The sequence below is a fragment of the Pelodiscus sinensis genome, chromosome 2, assembly GCF_052426305.1.
Source record: "Pelodiscus sinensis isolate ZL-2025 chromosome 2, ASM5242630v1, whole genome shotgun sequence".
NCBI classification, from domain to species: domain Eukaryota; kingdom Metazoa; phylum Chordata; order Testudines; family Trionychidae; genus Pelodiscus; species Pelodiscus sinensis.
In genome coordinates, this window is record NC_143053.1 from 162,108,074 (window position 1) to 162,128,256 (window position 20,183).

The window sequence follows — 20,183 nt, forward strand, 5'->3', positions numbered from 1 at the left end:
TGGCTTCCAAGAAGAGGTAGAATCCTTAAGGGGTGATTTTTTGTTCAGTATTCTTGCTCTCACCACAGGCCAGTAAACAGCACAAGGAGCCTGTTTGTAAGCTAATACTTTCCCACAACTATACTGCCCACCATGTTTGTCTGCTAAGAGCAGACCACAGTGCAGCAATGTCTAGACTATGGGGTTTTTCCGGGATACCAGAGGTATCTCAGAAAAACTCCGCCACATCCAGGGAATGCATCTGCCCTTCCGCTTTTTTTTGCAGAAGAGTAGAAGTGCTCTTTCAAAAGCTCTGTCTTCCTCCTCCCACAAAGAAGAAGGGCTCTTCCAAAAGAGGTTTTTTTATTTCTGAAATTTGGCCCAGTGTAGACAGAAAAACTATCAGAAAAAGGTACACAAATTGTGGAGCGCAATTTTTGTACCTTTTTCCGATGAAGCTCCATAGTATAGACATAGCCTTCCACTCCTACTTCACTGAAACGATCCCATTTTAACTCCACAGCATAGGATTACAGTATAGTACATCTCCAAAAGCAACAACCAAGCAGCATCCAAAGGAAATTATTTAATAGCTCATCTTAAATAATATGACAATGTCAGCATGTGAACAATTTACACCTCTTAATGGTTGTTCAATATTTCCTGTTATTTTTACAATACATCCAGTGCATATATTTGGAAAATACAAACTAATATTCTCCTGTCAGTATTTCATTATATAATCCAGAGTCATCACTCTTTAAAAAACAAAACAAAAACAGATTGACATTGAAACAGAGGTGCAAAAGCAACATGATATACAAACAAAATGAGTTTTAGTAAGTTTCTAACCATGTTCTTTTCTAACAGCTTTCTTTAAAAACATCAGTTTTGCAACTGCAATCTATAAATATAAAATACAAAATGCAAGTTTTACAAGCCATTTCCCACTGATATTGAGTGTTATTCCACCTGAAGCTTTTCCACCAGTGCTCTTTCAGAATAGAAAAATGCCTATATTAAGAGCAATATTATCTATTTACACATAAAGTTATGAAGTGTTTGAGAATATAAATTAATAATACCACAGAAAAAAAATACATTTACAGTGAAATAAATAATTCAACAGGTTTACATATTATAGAATCTGTAGAGTACAAAAGTAGTTCATATATAATATAATATATAATATACAAGTAATGGAGCCTGATTCTGCAATCACTTAGACATGTGTGTCACTTTAAGCACATGATTAGTCCCACTAAATTCAATGGCATTCCTCATGGGAGTGAGCATTACCAACATCAGTTTTGCTGGTATGCTGGTCTAGATAATATTTAGTCCTACCATGAGTGCAGGAGACAGGACTAGATGACCTCTCAAAGTCCCTTCTGCTCCTATGCTCAAAGTTAGCACATGTTTAAGTACCATGGTGAATCAGCCCTAAATAATGGCAGATCAGGACCCTACAAAAGACTTTGCATGAGCAAACAGAAATGCTGTCATATGTTTAGCCTTATTCTTGTGAACCAAGATACTGTTGGCATTCAGGGTCACCTTTCAATTCAGGAGATCCAGGAATTCTTTTCCCAGTTCTTGGATAGACACACCAACATCCAGCAGGCTCTCCAGCCAGCGAAGTTTCACACTAAATAATGGGGAGGGAAAAAAAAGGACACTAAGAAACTAAACATATTAAGTATTTAAAAATAGCAAAAGCTAGAAATGAGGAAGCTAAAGTGCACAGACTTTTTGTATATTGTACCCTATTCTTATATAACCTCTAAACCTCCTCACTTATGGCTTAGATTTTAGAAACTATATAGCACCCGGTCCTGTGACCCTAGCTGAACTACGTTGGATGTGATATTTAAAGCGGTTTGCAAAATTCTGCTTGCTGACTTCTCCATAGACAGTCATACATTTCTCCTGAGGGAGGAAGAGGGAAGGCAGAGTGAAGAAACTCAGGGTAAGAACACTGACTCAGGGGCCTGATTCTCCCTCCACTGAAGTAAAGGGAAGTTTGAAAGTGAATTCCAGCTGGTGAGCCTAAGGCAACCACCTCTTTCTGTATTAGGATATACGATAGAGCAAGAAGGCAGAATTGGATTGCATGTGTGTGAGGAAAGGATAAAATCAGGAGTGAAGACTGTGGGTATGGTGTAAATGTAAGGCATGACTAGTAAATTTATACCTAGACTAATATATGTCTCTAATAGTTTTTCAAGGTTACACTAAATCATGACAAATCATCCAGAATTTGACACTGATCCTTGTTTTGCCCAGGAAAAGGTAGATATGGACTAAGTGCATGGATGGAGATTAACCTAAAAGCTGAATTCCTCTTATTATCTGAATATAGTGCTGTGAGTCTTCAAAAAAGGGAAAAACATAACCCATATATATGTTCATGGGTACTGCTGTGAACGAAGTTTATATTATAAATTGTTCTTAATATCCATTTGCAATACATCTCACAATGACTTCTTCAGATTAACTATTCTGTCTATAAATTTTATCAGTAATCTGTTCAATATACAATTTATTTATCTGTATTTTATTCATTGAAGGATAATCTCTCAAAACGTGAAGGATAAAATCTTGGCCTGGTGTTCATGGGGCCAGAACATCACCCAAAGGGCATAGATTTCCTTCCCCTCTAAGTAGCCCTTATTACACAATCACCGTGCTGACTGCAAAGCGTGTTGTGAATAGAGATTAGCTATGAATACCATAATGTTTTAGGAGCATGAAGATGGAGCTTGTTTAAGGATAGGCAGTAAGTTAAAGTACTTTAGAAGGGCACTGTACTACATCTATGTATAACAAGAGGACTTCAGCCTCCATTTCTGCCAATCTGAGCATTAAGAACACATATAAGGAGAGAAAAGGGAAATAAAAAAACCAATTTGCTCCTAATGTGAAGCCTTAATATGTTTATTTTCATGATCAATTTATATCCCCTCTAAAAACTCTAAGTTTAGGGATGGGAAGTTTAATGGAAAGTTGGCTGTAGCTGATCACCCACTAGTCACAGCAGTGTGAGTAGGCAATAAAAAAAATTACCTGTTTGCTATGGTAAAATCCATTCTTGTTGCAGTTTGGTAAGTAGAATTTGTATAAATCTCCTCCAGTTCTCTCTTGGGCTTTAGCTAATTTATCCAGTGCCCTGTAGAGTTCTTTTTGGCAAGGCCCCTGAAAGAATATTTATATATTCAATTAAAATGCTGCCTTAAAAATATAAAATCCATATAAAATTAACTAATAGGTGAGGCTGAAACATGAGGATTTATGTTCCTAAATTCCCATGCATTAAGATGTTCCCCTTATTAAACAATCGAATTAATGGTTAGACACAATGGTCATGTCATCTTATAAATCAGGATAGCCCTCTTCACTTCAAAGTTGCTGTCCCAGTTTGTACTACCTGAGGATCTGGCCTTATAGTCACAGATATGTATATTTCCTGTATTTTTAATGCACACGGAATAGACTTTTTGCAGAAATGAATACATAATTTTTGTTGCCATCTGCATGTTCCATATTGACATTAGATGTCATATTAAGTGAATCAATGAATTCCTGATACATGCGCAGAACATAATAAAATGTTTTATTTTTCAATTATTCTTACTTAAAAAGTCTTTTCTGGAATGTATTTACAAATAATGATAATACAATTAAATAATTTGACATGGTTGTCAACCAATCCTTCAAATGTACTACTGAACAATAATTTTACAGAAAAGGATCATGTCAAAATAAGAAACACCAAAATCTAGAAAGTGTAAATTGGAGGGTAACATATGGCTAATTCTAACGGCTGTTGATGTTTTTAAAAGCATAACTGTATAAACAAAGAACTGAACAATAGCCAATATGTTGAGCCCTGCATAACTGTGGATATTTGCTTTATATCTGCAGGTACCCGCATCCATGGATGTGGATGCAGATATCCGTGGCTCATTTTTGAAAATACAGATGTGGATGCAGATACAAATTTTGTATCTGTGCAGAGCTCTACCAATATATTTAATGTTGAATAATAGTAAATAGGAATGCTATGACCAAACTAATAGCTTTACTTTAGCAAAACAAAAATAACCTTAGTGTGTGATCCTGCAAAACATTGAAATCCTCATGTAAGCACTTGGGGCCCCAATTCAGGATAGCACATAGGAAAACATAAAGCTTAACTTTAAGCTTTGAAGTCAATGGGGCTTAAACAGACTCCTGAAAGCTAAGTATGTGGTAAATATGCTGGAGGGCAGGGATAGGGTCCAGAGTGACCAGGAGTGGCCCGAGGTGGCCTGCGGCCTCTGGCGCCCCAAACAGAATGCACAATCGGCGCCACTGCCTGCACGCTGTCAATGGCACTGTCAATTGCGTGATGTCATCATCGGGCGCCCTGGGTGCCCAATTGAAGGTGGCACCCTAGGCGATGGCCGAGTTGGCCTATATTCATGGGCTGCCCCTGAGAGTGACCTGGACAGATTAGAGGATTGGTTCAAAAGAAATCTGATGAGGTTCAACAAGGACAAGTGTAGAGTCCTGCACTTGGGATGGAAGAATCCCAAGCATTGTTACAGGCTGGGGACTGAATGGCTAAGTAGCAGTTTCTCAGAAAAGGACTTGGGGATTACAGTAGATGAGAAGCTGGATATAAGTCAACAGTGTGCCCTTATAGCCAAGAAGGCTAATAGCATATTAGGGTGTATTAGGAGGAGCATTGCCAGCAGATCCAGAGATGTGATTATTCCCCTTTACTTGGCTCTGGTGAGGCCACATCTGGAATATTGTGTCCAATTCTGGGCCCCCCGCTATAGAAAGGATGTGGACGCATTGGAGAGGGTCCAGTGGAGGGTGACCAAAATGATTAGGAGTCTGGAGCACATGACCTATGAGGAGAGACTGAGGGTATGTCTACACTGCCACCCTAGTTCGAACTAGGGTGGCTAATGTAGGCATTCGAAGTTGCAAATGAAGCCCGGGATTTAAATATCCTGGGCTTCATTTGCATCTTGCCGGGTGCCGCCATTTTAAAATCCCCGTTAGTGCGGACTCCGTGCCCGCGGCTACACGTGGCACAGAGTAGGTAGTTCGAATTAGGCTCTCTGATTCAAACTACCGGTACACCTCGTTCCACGAGGCGTAACAGTAGTTCGAATTAGAGAGCCCAATTCGAACTACCTACTCCGTGCCGCGTTTAGCCATGGGCACAGAGTCCGCACTAATGGGGATTTAAAAATGGCGGCGCCTGGCAAGATGCAAATGAAGCCCAGGATATTTAAATCCTAGGCTTCATTTGCAACTTTGAATGCCTACATTAGCCTCCCTAGTTCGAACTAGGGTGGCAATGTAGACATATCCTGAGGGATTTCGGTTTGTTTAGTCTGCAGAAGAGAAGAGTGAGGAGGGGGTTGATAACAGCCTTCAACTTCCTGAAGGGAGGATCCAAAGAGGATGGAGAAAGGCTGCTCACAGTAGTGACAGATGGCAGAACAAGGAGCAATGGTCTCAAGTTACTGTGGGAGAGGTCTAGGTTGGATATTAGGAAAGACTATTTCACTAGGAGGGTGGAGAAGCACTAGAATGGGTCACCTAGGGAGGTGGTGGAATCTCCATCCCTAGAGGTGTTTACATCTCGGCTTGACAAAGACCTGGTTGGGTTGATTTAATTGGGATTGGTCCTGCCTTGGGCAGCGGGCTGGACTTGATGACCTCCTGAGGTCTCTTCCAGCTTTATGATTCTATGAGCTATATAAGTAAGGAATACTACTGTTAAGGTTGTAGGACTGAGTCCATTCCATGTCTCTATCCAGTTTAGTTCCACTATCCAGTTTAGCTCTATCCAAGCTATACAAATACTTTGGATTACGCCTTCCAACATCTGTTCTCTGGTGCCCTCAAGTGGTGCATTAAATTACTGATGCATTCACCAGGCTGGTTGCTGTCAGTCAGTGTCAAATGTAGAAATTAATCATTATTCATCATAAATTATAAATGCTTTATATGCATCTGTTTAATAGTATTTTATTGTGATCATAAATAGGCAAATGCAAGTAGTTTTAGCAAGTGTTTCATTATCAGTGTCTGCAATTTCTATGTTATAATCAGGTATTTATCATGGGGTAAAATTTATCTCAGTAGAGGGGCTTACATGATACATAAAATATACAGAGACATTTTGCCTTTATTTCTAATTTGCCTGTCACTTAGGCCGTGTCTAGACTACATCCCTTTTTCGGTAAAGGGATGCAAATTAGGCATGTCGATATTGCAAATGAAGCTGGAATTTGAATTTCCCGTGCTTTGTTTGCATAGTGGCGGCTGCCGCTTTTTTCCAAAATGGGGCTTTTTTGAAAAAAAAAAAAGCGGCAGTTTACTCGGGGCATTTTCGACAGAAATGCCCCATTTCGAAAGATCAGTTTTTGAGGCATACAGGATCTGTTGAAATGGGGCATTTCTGGCAAAAATGCCCCATCTAAACTGGCTCTTTTTTCGAAAAAGCCCAGTTTCGAAAAAAAAGCAGCAGCTAGCATTATGCAAACAAAGCACGAGAAATTCAAATCCTGGCTTCGTTTGCAATATTGACATGCCTAATTTGCATCCCTTTACAGAAAAAGGGATGTAGTCTAGACATAGCCTTAAGCACCTGATCAAAACATTTCAAAGACCAAGGGCTATTACTTGGTTGCATACACTAGTGTGAAGTCAATGGAGCCAATATGAAAATTTCATTCTCAATTTTCTGAATTGTAAGTCAAAAGTTTACTAATAAACTGCTACTTGAAAGACTTGTAGGAGAACCTACCTGCTCCTTCCATTTCTTTAGTTCGGTGATTTTCTTTGCTTTCATGTTTTCATAAGCGCTGATGGCGTTCCAAGGCATAGACTCTTCCTGGCCTTTAGGGAACCTCAGATGATAGTTAAACAATCGATCTTGTGTTATTTCAGTACTTTCTGGAGGTGCATCCTCAGGTTCCATAGAGCCTATATGGAAACAACAGTAACAGTCGGGTAATAATCTTTGATACAGTAAACTTCTACATTTATTTACCCAAACCAATAAAAGGAATATATGAAAACTTTGTGTATCACAATAAAATACACCCTCATCATAAATTTGTGTTAGTACAAATATGGCAGCGTTAATTAGTTAATTAGTTTGTTACCTTTTACACTGTAAATCACAAATATGCTGGACCCACACTCCTGGAAATGAATGATCTCACCCTACCATGGTATGCAAGTGCAGGTTGTGGGCTAAACTAGAGGAGTCTCAAATCAAAATTGTAACTACAGTAATTTAGAGCCTTCAGTTGTGTGAAGAGGTGTGGTTTTTAATCATAGAAGGAATTGCTCCAAACAGGGACCTATGTGACATGTTTCAGGTTAGTCCTGAAGTGTCTAACAATGACATAATTCATAGAGATAGGCAACAGATCTGTCCAACATGCAGTACATCAGCTAAACAAGAACTTGTTCCAACAGTGAAGCACTCACACCCTGACTCAGCAAGGTACCTGCACCTAACTTTAAGAATGTGTACCTTTCCACTGAAATCAACAGAGGTTGTTATCACTCAATGGAACTACTCAAATGGTTAAAGTTAGGCATGTGCTTAAGTATCTCATTGGAACAGTTAAAAAAATCCTGAAAAAATAGCAATTACAGGTTGGACCTCCCTGGTCCAGCACCCTCGGGGCCTGATGGGTCCCAGATGAGGGATTTTGCCAGACAAGGGGAAGTCATTTCTGGACCCCCTGCTGCCATGCCGCCACCTGACCCACTGGCCTCCCAGCTGGCACCTCACCTCCTGCTAGTCCCGCTGCCCTGCCGACCCTGCTGAGCAGCCATCGCTGCTCTGGGACCTACAGGACAGCCATTCGCCACCGATCCCTGCCCCACCGAATTACCGGGACTCCCAGATCCACTGGGCAGCCATGTGTGTACCTCCCAACCCCGCAGAGCAGACCTGCTCCCATGCCCTAGATGGGCCACCATCGGCTAACTGCAGCCCACTGTCCTGCCAACTCTACAGGGATCCTTATCGCTGGCCCTTTACTGGGACTCTCTGGTCCTACAACCTCCGTGCCAGACCATGGATGTTCCCAGATCAGAGAATCCCAGTTAAGAGAGTTTCAACTTGTAGTACTTTTCCTATGATAATATTTTGGACACATTGAGGGGGGAAGAAGACTGTAAAAAATCACCCACTGGCCCATTGAACCAGAATTTCAATCACAAAAGTTGCTGATATTCTGCAATAATATCAAATGCATCTCTACTTGTAACACTTGAACAAATTGTGATTGCTTTTGCCCTGCATGCAAAAATCTTATATCCACTACCATCCCGGCCCATTGTTATTACAGTTTACATTTTTCACTAGCATCTGACCTGGTCAACTATGCCCTAAACAAACAAACAAACCAAAATCAATAAATTACTCGGACTCCCTTTCCATAGAGCTTTAGCTGATTCTGACTCTTCCTCCACCAAGGTTTTGTTTTCTCCCTTGTCTTGCCTTCTCACCTGGATACTGTCATAAGCTTGTCTCAACTTTGTAAGGGGATGTGTGTCAGGGTGAGTGGCTCAAACTATGGGAAACTTTTGCTAGGAAAAAAAATTGCCAGTTTTTCTCCCACCCCCATTTTCCAGCTACATTTTTAACTTTTCTAAGTTTTCAGGCCAGCTCATGGCTGGTCTTGGTCAATGCCCTTCCCCTTCAGTGGTGCTGGAAGTAGGTGTACCGGGTGCTGTGCCGCGCCCCCTGGTATGAAGAAGTAATAACAAACACCAAATACATGGTTTCCAACAGCAGCACCTCCCCACTATAAAAATTATTCTGGCACCTGCTCTCCTATCACAGTTTATTCCTTGCCCCATGCATCCTGTTCCCTCAGGCTTTAGTTCTGCATAGCACCTGCCACAAGAAGACAGACCCAACACCTGGAGTAGGTGCAGGGAGACACCACATTGATATACCTGCAGCCTCTGCCATCCGCATCCCTTCTGCATCTGCTGTTGGCAGGCATGCCGCTTGCCCATGGGTGAGAGTATACAGGGGTCTGAGGTCCCCTGGCTGCACCTGGCAGCTGAGCCCCTGGCCACAGCGTGCGGTGTATACCCCGCAGGCCTCCCCCATCTGGAGGGCACATGTCTGGCAGCAGCCACAGCCTGGCTGATGGGCCCTCTCTGGGCAACTGGCAGCCACCGGTGGACACAGCGCCAGCTTCTCCTCCGTGCAAGGGGCACAGTGCAGCGGCTGGAGGGCAGCCCCAAAGGCGAGGCCAGGGCTAAGCAGCAGCAGCCAGCAGCCACAGAGCAGAGCCATCCTCGTGGTCATGGCGGCAAGGAGCACCCAGTGGCTCCAGCTGAAGAGGCAGGTTTCTTACCAGCCAGCCCAGCCTGCGTCCTTTATGTCCTGATTTGCCTGCCTATTAATCTTTAACCCCAGGTTAGCTATTAGCTGAGCGGGAGGGTTGGAGTAGCATCCTTTCATTGGTAGCTAGGGTCTCCTGCCTCTCTCGCCCCCCTGCCGGTCTCCTCCACCCCCTCAGTCCTTTATTCATTTTTCTCTTTAAAGTTGCAATCAGACTTTTATTTTTTCTGTCCTGCCTCAGTCTGCTTAGAAAACAGGTGTGGGAGTGAGCAGAGGGGAAAGGGTTGATGGGCTGTTTTGTTTTGTTTTGCTTTTCTCTCTGTCTACTTTTATTTGCCACCAGAGTCTCCTTTTTCTTGATGTTCAATAAAAGATTTCAATGTAAAAAGGAAGGAGGAGGGAGCGGGGGAAAACCCCTTGATGCAGAAACAGCTGACCTAATAATTCCACAGCAATGAAGGAATCAGGGAGAAAAAAAAAAAAACCAAACCCCTTGTTTAATTTTCATCATGTGGCTTCAGGTTATGAGGACACAGACATACCAAGAGAGAGGTCCCGAGGGCAATAAAACAGGATCTGGGTACTACTGAACGCATACACGTAGGAGCTCATGTCATTAACCTGTTTGGAAAGCTTGTTTGGCCAAGATTGTGTTGATTTCCTGGGGATGTGCTCAGTTTCTGCTGCTCTTTGATGAAAGTTACTGGGGTGGGGGCAGGATATCTCAGCCATGAGCATCTGCTGTTGTGGAAAACAATGCTTGTGAAACAGAGAAGAAATGTATCTTTCCTGCATCTCTCAGCCACTTTGCCTCTCCATCTCATCTCGTCTCATCTCATCTGACATTTGTTTTCTCTTCTTGCATACAGAGGTTGTGAAGGAAAATAGAAATCACAGTAAAATGCTACAGGAAAATGCTACATTTCATTTGCCCTATATCCTAGCAGACTTGGAATAGAAAATTCCTCAAGAAAGTCAGCAGCTGCAGTGCGTAAGTGAAACAGTTTTGGTTTTGTTCTCTAAATTGAAGTCCTCTCCCCCCTCTGCTCCTGAAACTTTTTGAGATTCATTTTGCATGAAACAAAGTGAAATAAAGATGCATTGTACTGTGAATTGCTGGGCATTGTGTCCTTTGGTCTTGTCCCTCATTTGCATATGGAGGGTTATATTTTCAAAAGCAACTACTAATAAAGTACTCAGCTTGACATATGTTGATAAGGTATGATTTTCAGAAAATACTAAGCACTGACCCTCTGAAAATCTGGTTCCTTTTAGGTATTATCAGTTGCATAGGCCAAAAGTCAAAGTATCCCAAACCACTTGCAAGGCAGAGTGTCTCCAGTGACTATAAAAGTGTTAGGCTATGTCTAGACTGCAAAGAAATGTCGGAAAAAGATATGTAAATTGCAAATCGCAATTTGCGTCTCTTCCTTTTTTTTTTTTTGGAAGAGGCTTTTCCGAAATTTGGCCCGTCTACATGGGGCCAGATTTTGGAAAAACCTCCTCTTTCAGAACATCCCTTCTTCCTCATACAATGAGGAATATAGGGATGCCGAAAGAACGCATCTGCTTTTTCGGAAACTGTTCCAAAAAAGCAGACGTATTCCTAGTACACGGCATAGTTTTTCCAGGATACTTCCGGTATCCCAGAAAAGCTCTGCAGTGTAGACATAGCCTTATTCTAGGTTTACATTGATGGAAATAGGAGCAGAATTTGGCCCAAAGCCATGGCACAGAAGTTCCATGGTAAAAGCACAGCACTGGCATCTTTTCCAAGTCTGATGCTTATTTTCTCACGAGCTTATGAATTCTTTTCTGCCAGCAAATCTTGCACAGAAAGATGCTAAGGAGGCAGTGTTCTGGGAAAGGAAAAACAAATTTATGAACATTCTTGAAATAAAACTAATTGCTGGAAGTGATAAAGCCCCAAAGCTCATTCATACATGTTATTGCTTTGGAGTGGACTATTTTGTACAGAACTGAGTATAACTACTGACTGGCGAGCATCAAGAAACTCCTGCACATCAAATGACTATAACACATATTTTAGCAATCCTAATTGCAATCTCAAATAAATTCCTTCAAGTGAAAAGGGGCTATGAAAGAGGGAAATACTTTCACTACAACAATGTGCAGCCTTTTCTGAAAAGTTTTGGGTTTTTTTAACTGCATTTTTAAGTGAACGGCTTAAAGGAAGAACATGCTAATGCACATGTTGTAATCCTAGTTTGAGCATTACTGACAATAGGTCTGATTTGCCAAATTCTAATTGAAATCTTAATTCTTTCAAAGTTCCTTGGTGTCCTGGTTCTTGGAGTTTTTCTTTGATTCATTGTATAGATAAGATACAGCTGGGAATATCTGTGCCAGATTATATTTTTTTCTATTAGTTGGGAGTATTTGGACCTGGCATTTGTTCAGACTCACCTCTAATGCTGAGCACACAAAAGCATGAATTATACAGTATCCTGGGGGATTTTTTTCTACAGTTACTGGGGCACAAAGCTACAGGCCTGCTTCTCCACTGCTTTGCATCTTCTATGGTCAGTTACACCTCTGCACAGAGAGGGTAGTGCTCTAGTAAACCAGATGTTGCTTGGTTTTACATGACTGCACAGGCTCAAGGTAGCGGGGAATCCGGTCTAACTATCTTTTATTATGTAAGTAGTTTGCTTACTTTAGAACAGAACAGAACTACCTAAGACAGATGTAATCAATGAAGTGATGCTAGTGCAGCTGTTTATATATGCACTGTTTGATGTAATACTACAACTTCCCAACCCAACCCACATCTCTGACCTTGACATAGCTTTAAAGAACACAAACAGCGCAGATAAGAGTTATCGGATACAAAAAAGTGTTCACCATGTAAAATTGTGTTGACTGAAACCTGTTGACAGTATTTTTAAGGTCTTTTTACTAGTGCCATCTTATCTGACCACTCATCATGAAACAGCACATGAATCACCGTCTGTGCACTGGCAATCACTCACCAGTCGCTGTCATTTCATTCCGAGATCTCATTTTGTATGATAAAAAGCTAACTTTTTTTTTTCAAAAAAGAAAGATGAGATTAAGGTGATCCATGAGGGATCAGTGCTATGTTAGCCTTCCTTCAATGTATGGAAACAGGCAGGTGATTTTTACTCATCCTTTTATCCTAATTAGCAGAAATTCAGCTGTTTTGTAAAATATTTTCCCTGCCATTTCTGCTGTCCATTCCCCAGGCAGTGAAATTATTGTTAGAACTCAAGATCAATATTGCCTCTAGAGGGAAATTATACGTTTAATATCCTAAAATGGTCCTTACATACGAGAGAGGAGCAAATAATATTTATTCCAGTGATTCTCAAGCTTTTTTTATAAAGTAAAGTACTCCCTTTAAAAAAAATTATAAGTACCCTCCATACCTACAGTTTTCAAATGCACAATTTTTTTTCTACCATTGAAACACATTTGTTTAAACAAGTTAATTGTAGCTGGGTAGGCGATGAAATTTTTGGGTGTAAAAAGTACAAAAATAATAAAGCACTGTAAAACGTAAAACAAAAATTCAGTTTTCTCCAAACTTCAGTTGTGTTGCATACCCTCAGACTTCTCTCAAGTACCCTAAGGCTGTGTCCAGACTGGCCAGTGTTCCCGGAAAATCAGCCGCTTTTCCGGAAAAACTTGCCAGCTGTCTACACTGGCCGCTTGAATTTCCACAAAAGCACTGACTTCCTACTGTAAGAAATCAGTGCTTTTTGTGGAAATGCTATGCTTCTCCCGTTCAGGCAAAAGTCCCTTTTGCGCAAAACTTTTGCGCAAAAGGGCCAGTGTAGACAGCTGAGATTTGTTTTCCACAAAAAAGCCCCGATCGCGAACATGGCGATCGGGGTTTGTTTGTGGAAAAGTGCGTCTAGATTGGCCATGGATGCTTTTCCGTAAAAAGTGCTTTTGCGGAAAAGTGTCTGTGACAATCTAGACGCTCTGTTCCGAAAATGCTTTTAACGGAAAACTTTTCCATTAAAAGCATTTCCGGAAAATCATACCAGTCTAGATGTAGACTAAGTGTACTCGTAACACTGGTTGAGAAACACTAATTTATTCGATGAACTTTGCCCGCTTTTCTGCTTGATAAACCTGTTTAAAATGATTTCCACCAATTTATTCATTATTCAAAGTATTTATCAAATGATTTCTATGAATAATTGTTGTTCTATAGATTGCTCACAAGTGGTTTCTTACAAGGGTCTGAAATTACATCTATTGTTGGTTAACATTGATTAGATTCAGGGGTCCTATCGTGTTGTTTCTGTACTCTGAATGGATACCTGCAACACTTAGGACCCATCTCCATTAAACACTTAAATCAACCAATATTAGGTCAATTTGCAGACACCACAGTAAATAACTGTTGGCTACATCTATACTGAACCCTTCTTCTGCAAAAGCTTATGCGAATGAAGAGTGGAGTAGAATATTGCCATGCTTCATTTGTATAATTAATTAGGGGCTGTTTTTGTGCAAGAGGCTTCTGTGCAAAAAGGAGCTGAGTAGATGTCTCCTTTTTGCACAAAAACCCCCTCTTGCGCAAGAGCTGTTCTTCCTGAAAAAATGAGGAAGAATGGCTCCTGCACAAGAGGGGAGTTTTGTGCAAAAAGGAGCCGTCTACACAGCTCCTTTTTGCGCAAAAGCCTCTTGTGCAAAAACGGCTCCTAATTAATTTTGCAAATGAAGTGAGGCAATATGCTAATCTGCACTTCATTCGCATAGGCTTTTGCGCAAGAGGGATGCAGTGTAGCCATAGCTGTCGTGTTATATGGCCATACTACTTGCCTTGGGTCAGTGGTGTGTGTCCTCACCAGGAGTGCTTCCATCTACCTCAGAGGGGCAGTGAAGGGAGCTGAGATCCCCCTTCCTCGGCTACGCTGGCAGTTCCCTCCTGGAAGTTCAGCTTTCAGGCTCCCAGAGGTCTGCCCTTCCCCTTCCTTGTTCCCTGCTGGGAATGGGGGAAGCTGCCCAGGGCTTCTCGCCTTCCCATTCCCCACCAGCGGAGGTGAAGCCGCTCAGGGCTCCTCACCTCCCTGATCCCCACCTGGAGTGGGGTGTAACTGCCTGGGCTTCTCTCCCTGGATCTATTCTTGCTCTGGCTTTCAGGTTCCAGGGAAAGTGAGGACAGCTCTGCTCCAGATGCCAGCTATATTGACAAGAGAGCTAATAACCAATGTAAGTAACTCCATTTCTACACAGATACTGATTCACCCTAACTACACCGAGACCAACAGTTCTCAAACTGGGGGGCCCTGAACCAAAAGGGAGTTGCAAAGGGTTGCAAAGTTACAGTATTGCCACTCTTACTTCTGTGCTGCCTTCAGAGCTGGAGGCCAGAGAGCAGCAACTATTGGCCAGATGCCAGGCTCTGAAGGTAGCGCCCCACCAGCAGCAGTGCAGAAGTATGAATGGAAATACCGTACCTTGCTTCTGTGCTGCTGCCTTCAGAGTGGCTGGGGAGAGCTGGCTGCTGAGTGAGGGCCCAGCTCTGCAGGCAGCAGTGCAGAAGGAAGGATGGCAATACCATACCATGCCAGCCTTATTTCTGCACTGCTGCTGTCAGAGGTGCTGCCTTCAGAGCTGGCTCCCGGCCAGCAGCCATTGCTCTCCAGCTTCCCAGCTCTGAAGGCAGCACCACTGCTTGCAACAAGGCAGAAATAAAGACACCTGTAGCACAAAGCCCACTATAATGATCTTGAAAACCCCAGCTCCTTTTTGTGTTAGGCCTTCTACAGTTACAAGACTGAACATGTTTGGATTTAAATAGCTGAAATCATGAAATTTACAATTTAAAAAAAGCCTACAGCACTGAAATTGACCATGAAATTGGAAGACTCCTCTAAATTGTGCTACAGCAGCCTATTAAGATCTGTGCAGGTGCTCAGCCAGGGAGAAATGCCTCCCAGACCATCCCCAGACTGCTGCTGCTGGGGGAGAGGAGCCCTTCTCCCAGGCAGACATGCCATGGATGGGGAGAGGCGCCTATCTCATGGCCCCAGCCCAGGAATTGCCGTAGTGAGGAGAGGTGTCTCTCCCCCAAGCACAGGTGCTGCTGCAGGGGGAGAGAGATGGGGAGAGTTTTCTCTGCCTACCATAGACCCATGTTTCTACCTCAAGCCCCTCATCCGGAGCCAACCCCAGAACCCTCACTCACACCTCACACGCCAACACTCTGCCCCAGCCCAGAGCTCCCTTCCACACTAAGCTTCTTGGCCCCACCCCCTGCTACATGAGATTTTTTATGTGCACCAATAGGGAGGTGAAGTGTCTAATTTGTCCCATGTATGCGTGGAATTATTTTTGTTATGTGCACCAATAGGGAGATGATGTGGCACACATCACCTCCCCATTGGTGCACAAAACAAAAATCGTCCTACACACGGATGGGAAAAATTAGAAGGAACCCCGCCTGCCAGCACAGCAGAATGCGGCAGCGCTCTGGCAAACTCTGACACTGAAAGTGAGCAGTTCTGAGTGGCAGCAGTAGCAGTAGGAAATTGGATTTTTTTATCTTAATTTTTTGTTTAAAATATGTATCTATCCTATCTGGGAGTTTTTAATTGCTGGGCATTGACACCTGAGCAACTAACTCCTTTGCTTTCCCCACCAGTGGGCCTCTCTCTCTCTCCCTAAGGTCACTGTTATCTGTCAGTACATAGGCACTTGGACTGGGCAGTGTGTAGAGTAGCTTGGCTATGGCCACCTGGGTAGTAAATATTGAGAGCATAGGATGTGGCCTTGAGCCTCATGGCCTGTGATTCCAAAGCCCTTTGCAAGAGCTGCTTTTTTTTTTAAGGTTGAAATTCTATGCTGGTCAAACAAACACATTCATCCTGGAGTTATTTTCACAATGTAAACTCAGTAGCTCTTTCAAACACGCATTAAAGCCTCACCTTCAAATTTTAGTTTTGCACAGTAATAGGAGAATTGTATAACTTAAAATAAAGCCAGAGTTCATACAGGGGGCCTGGTGCTGCCAATGTTGGGGAAGCCCTGTCTTCTCCCAGCTGTGGAAAAGACCAATAGAAACAATACGGGAAGTCTCAAAACCCTGATGCATCATGAGGCAGTACAGTGCATCACCCTATGGTGGCATGGTGAAGATAGGCTCTAGAGGTATGTCTAGACTACATGACTCTGCTGACAGAGGCATATAAAATAGGCTATCCGACATAGTCAATGAAGCGGGGATTTAAATATCCCTGGCTTCATTAAAATAAAAATGGCTGCCGCACTGTGCCGGCTCAGCTGATAGTCAGCACAGCACGTGAATCAAGACGTGGATCGGTCGTCAGGGGAAGCCTTTGTCGACTGCTCCCTTATGCCTTGTGAAATGAGGTTTACAGGAGTGGTCGACAAAGGTTTCCCTTGTCGACCAATCCGCGTTTTTACGTGCGTTCTGTGCTGATGATCAGCTGAGCCGGCACAGCACGGCGGCCATTTTGATTTTAATGAAGCCGGGAATATATAAATCCCTGCTTCATTGACTATGTCAGTATGTCTAATTTACATGCCTCTGCTGGCAGACACGTGTAGGCTAGACATATCCTAAGAAGACTTGAGCATCTCCTTTGCTGCATTGATTTACTGTCCCAAGCAGGGGAAACTGGTGAGCAGGAGGAAATACAAGGAGGGTCACCCAGAGAGGCAGTGGACATCATGTGACAGCACCCCACTGACCAATTAAAATTTTGGCAGGAGTGTAGGGGACAGCGCTCCTCCTGAATCCTACCATAAGTCACCTATGGTCCCATGCGCAGCAGTGTGACTAGAAGCACAGGAACTGCCATACTGATTCAGACCAGAGCTCTGTGTGATGTGATGTTCTGTCTCAAGCTGTGGGAAGCACTTTATACTTCAAAAGACGGTCTGAGAATTACCTCAATGGACAGAGACCCTGCCCATCGGGAAAGCATCTGCCAAACCCCATCAGTTAGTGGTTAATTTATTCTGCTCTGCCGTATGTCAGAATGACCTCTTGAAGACCTGAAGAAAAGTGCTGTGTAAGCTTGAAAGCTTGTCTCTGTCACCAACAGAAGCTGGTGCAATAAAAGTTCTTACATCACCCACCCTTTCTAGCTTATCTGCATTGACTAATCTCATTCACCATATAGGGCAGGGGGATTTACAAAGTAGCCTAAGGGAGGTACATGACCATTTCCTATTGAAATTCAGTAAGATCTGAGCACCTAACTATCTTGGGTCCTTTATGAATGCTGCTAAACCCTTTTCCTCAGAGATATTTTCAGCAGAGAGTCCCACAGGCTGATGTTATGTTTTGTGTCCTTACAGTTTTACATGTGTTGCCTTTCAATGATATTGACCACCATGTTCTTGTATTTGGAGGAATGATAACTAGAAGTGTAGGATTTGTCTTCCCTATACAAGTTATTATTTTTTGAATGTCGGGTTGTCCAGGCGTCTCCTTGATAAACTAACCAAATCTCAATTTTCTCAACCTCTTCTCACACAAAATTCTATCTGTGCCTTTCATCACTTTTGTCACCTGTCTCTGGACACCTTCTAGTGCATCCATATCATTTTTCTGAAATTTCAGATATAGCAGCCACTTTTACAACCCGAGGGCATAGGCCAGAGAGAATTCTGTTTCCCTTCTGTTCCATGGAGAAGATCTCTTGAACAAAGTCCCTATGCTGTGCACAGGAGACTAGAAATTTTGCATTATGTATTTTCAGACTCACATTCTTCTAGTCTACTAGAGTTCTTTGAGAGGGTCAACAAACATGTGGACAAGGGGGATCCAGTGCATATAGTATACTTAGGTTTCCAGAAAGCCTTTGACAAGGTCCCTCACCAAAGGCTTTTAAGTAAAATAAGTTGCTATGGGATAAGAAGGAAGGTCCTTTCACGGATTAATAACTGGTTAAAAGACAGGAAATAAAGGGTAAGAATAAATTGTCAGTTTTCAGAGTGGAGAGAGGTAACTAGTGGGGTCCCCCAAAGGTATGTCCTGGGACCTATTCTATTCAATTTATTTATAAATGATCTAGAGAAAGGAGTAAACAGTGAAGTGGCAAAATTTGCAGATGATACTAAACTGCTCAAGATAGTTAAGACCAAAGCAGACTGTGAAGAGCTTCAAAAAGATCTTACCAAACTAAAAAGTGTTTGGGGAAAAAAATGGCAAATGAAACTGATAAATGTAAAGTAATGGACATTGGAAAAAATAATCCCAACTATATATACAATATGATGGGGTCTAATTTAGCCACAACTACTCAAGAGACAGATCTTGGAGTCATTGTGGACAGTTCTCTGAAAACATTCACTCAGTGTGCAGTGGCAGTCAACAAAGCAAATAGAATGTTAGGAATCAATTAAAAAGTGATAGAGAACAAGACAGAGAATATCTTATTGCCTCTGTATAAATCCATGGTATGCCCACATCTTGAATACTACTTACAGATGTGGTCGCCTCATCTGAAAAAAGGATATATTGGCGTTGGAAAAGGTTCCTAAAAGGGCAACAAAAATGATTAGGGGTTTAGAGTTGGTCCCAAATGAAGAGAGATTAAAAAGGACTTTTAGCTTAAAAAAGAGGAGACTATGGGGGGATATGATAGAAGTCTATAAAATCATGACTGGTGTGAAAAAAATGAAGATAGAAGTTATTTTCTTATTACCACAATATAAGAACTAGGGATTACCAAATGAAATTAATAGGCAGCAGGTTTAAAACAAACAAAAGGAAATTGTTCTTCACTCAGTGCAGAGTCAACCTCTGAAACTCCTTGCCAGAGGATGTTGTGAAATCTAAGACTCTACAAGGGTTCAAAAAAAAGCTAGATAGATTCATGGGTGTTAGGTCCATCAATGTCTATTAGCCAGGATGGTTATAGGAATGGTATCCCTACCCTCTGTTTCTCTGGAAATGGATGACGGGAGAGGGATCACGTGGTCATTCCTTGTTGTGTTTGCTCCCTCTGGGGCACCTGGTATTGGCCACTTTTGGCAGACAGGATACCGAGCTAGATGGATCTTTGGTCTGACCCAGTATGGACTTTCTTATGTTCTTATTTCATTAGCTCAGTTTTAATATAATCAGAATCTGGTTCCTGATCCATGTTGAGGGCTACGTCTACACTGAAGCTCTATTTCATGTATCAGAGGTATCCCAAAATAGCTATTCCACATCTTTTGAGTGTTTCCATTATTCTGAAATATACTGGGCTCGCTATTCCAACAATTCTATGAGGACTAAGGGACATTTTGGAATAGCGATTTATTTTGAAATAAATGCTGTGTAGACAGCCCCAAGTTTCAAAATAAGCTATTTTGAAATTTACTTGAAATAAGCTACACAATTTGCATAGCTCAAATTGCATAGCTTATTTCAAGCAATGGGTGCAGTGTAGACACATTCGTTGATATCAATTATTACTATTTGCCACCTTAAGTGCTAAAACCATGACACATTTGTGTGGAGTGAGGAGGCATTCAGCATTGATGGAGTTAACCCAATCTGTTCATATATTAAAATCACACTGGCAACTTGACTAAATGTCACACGAATATTTGTCTGCCCTACTGTATAAATAATCGGAGCCATTAGGCACAGGGATCACATAGAGTTACTGAATAAAAAAAAGAATCAATATCATTAATGTATAATGAAATAAAACAGAAGGACAAGATTAGATTGTTGAGATACTTTATAAAAGAGGGCACTCAGCTTTCATCTTTCAAAAGCAGGTATTTAATTGCTTTCAATAAATGAGCACTTTCTCTCCCTCTGGGACTGAACCAGGACAGGTGACCTTTG

At 42.0% G+C, this 20,183-nt stretch overlaps 1 protein-coding gene and 1 long non-coding RNA gene across 3 annotated transcripts; one reads left to right on the forward strand and one right to left on the reverse strand.

The window, feature by feature from the left end:
* Nucleotides 1–545: 545 nt before the first annotated feature.
* On the reverse strand, nucleotides 546–9,407 carry IGFBP1 (insulin like growth factor binding protein 1). Its single transcript, XM_025189758.3, has 4 exons — nucleotides 8,971–9,407; nucleotides 6,794–6,972; nucleotides 3,046–3,174; nucleotides 546–1,627 (listed from the first exon to the last, which is right to left on the reverse strand). The coding sequence occupies exons 1-4, from the start codon at nucleotides 9,329–9,331 to the stop codon at nucleotides 1,496–1,498; spliced, it is 801 nt and encodes a 266-aa protein (XP_025045543.2). The 5' UTR covers nucleotides 9,332–9,407; the 3' UTR covers nucleotides 546–1,495.
* A 225-nt stretch (nucleotides 9,408–9,632) lies between these two features.
* LOC142827254 (uncharacterized) lies at nucleotides 9,633–19,318 on the forward strand. 2 transcript variants are annotated; one of them, XR_012901854.2, is made up of 4 exons: nucleotides 9,633–9,967; nucleotides 10,237–10,358; nucleotides 14,507–14,575; nucleotides 17,099–19,318. It is a non-coding gene; the product is annotated as an uncharacterized LOC142827254 (long non-coding RNA). The 2 variants fall into 2 exon arrangements; XR_012901853.2 differs by lacking the exon at nucleotides 9,633–9,967 and having other exon boundaries at nucleotides 9,977–10,358.
* The last annotated feature ends 865 nt before the right edge of the window (nucleotides 19,319–20,183 follow it).

Excerpts from the sequence above, each read along its gene's own strand:
- IGFBP1 (XM_025189758.3), bottom strand. The coding sequence starts at position 9,331 with ATGACCACGAGGATGGCTCTGCTCTGTGGCTGCTGGCTGCTGCTGCTT. Across the intron at positions 6,973-8,970 it reads GCGGATGGCAGAGGCTGCAG|GCTCTATGGAACCTGAGGAT; the intron begins GTATATCAATGT and ends GTTTCCATATAG. Across the intron at positions 1,628-3,045 it reads GATTTTACCATAGCAAACAG|TGTGAAACTTCGCTGGCTGG; the intron begins GTAATTTTTTTT and ends CCCATTATTTAG.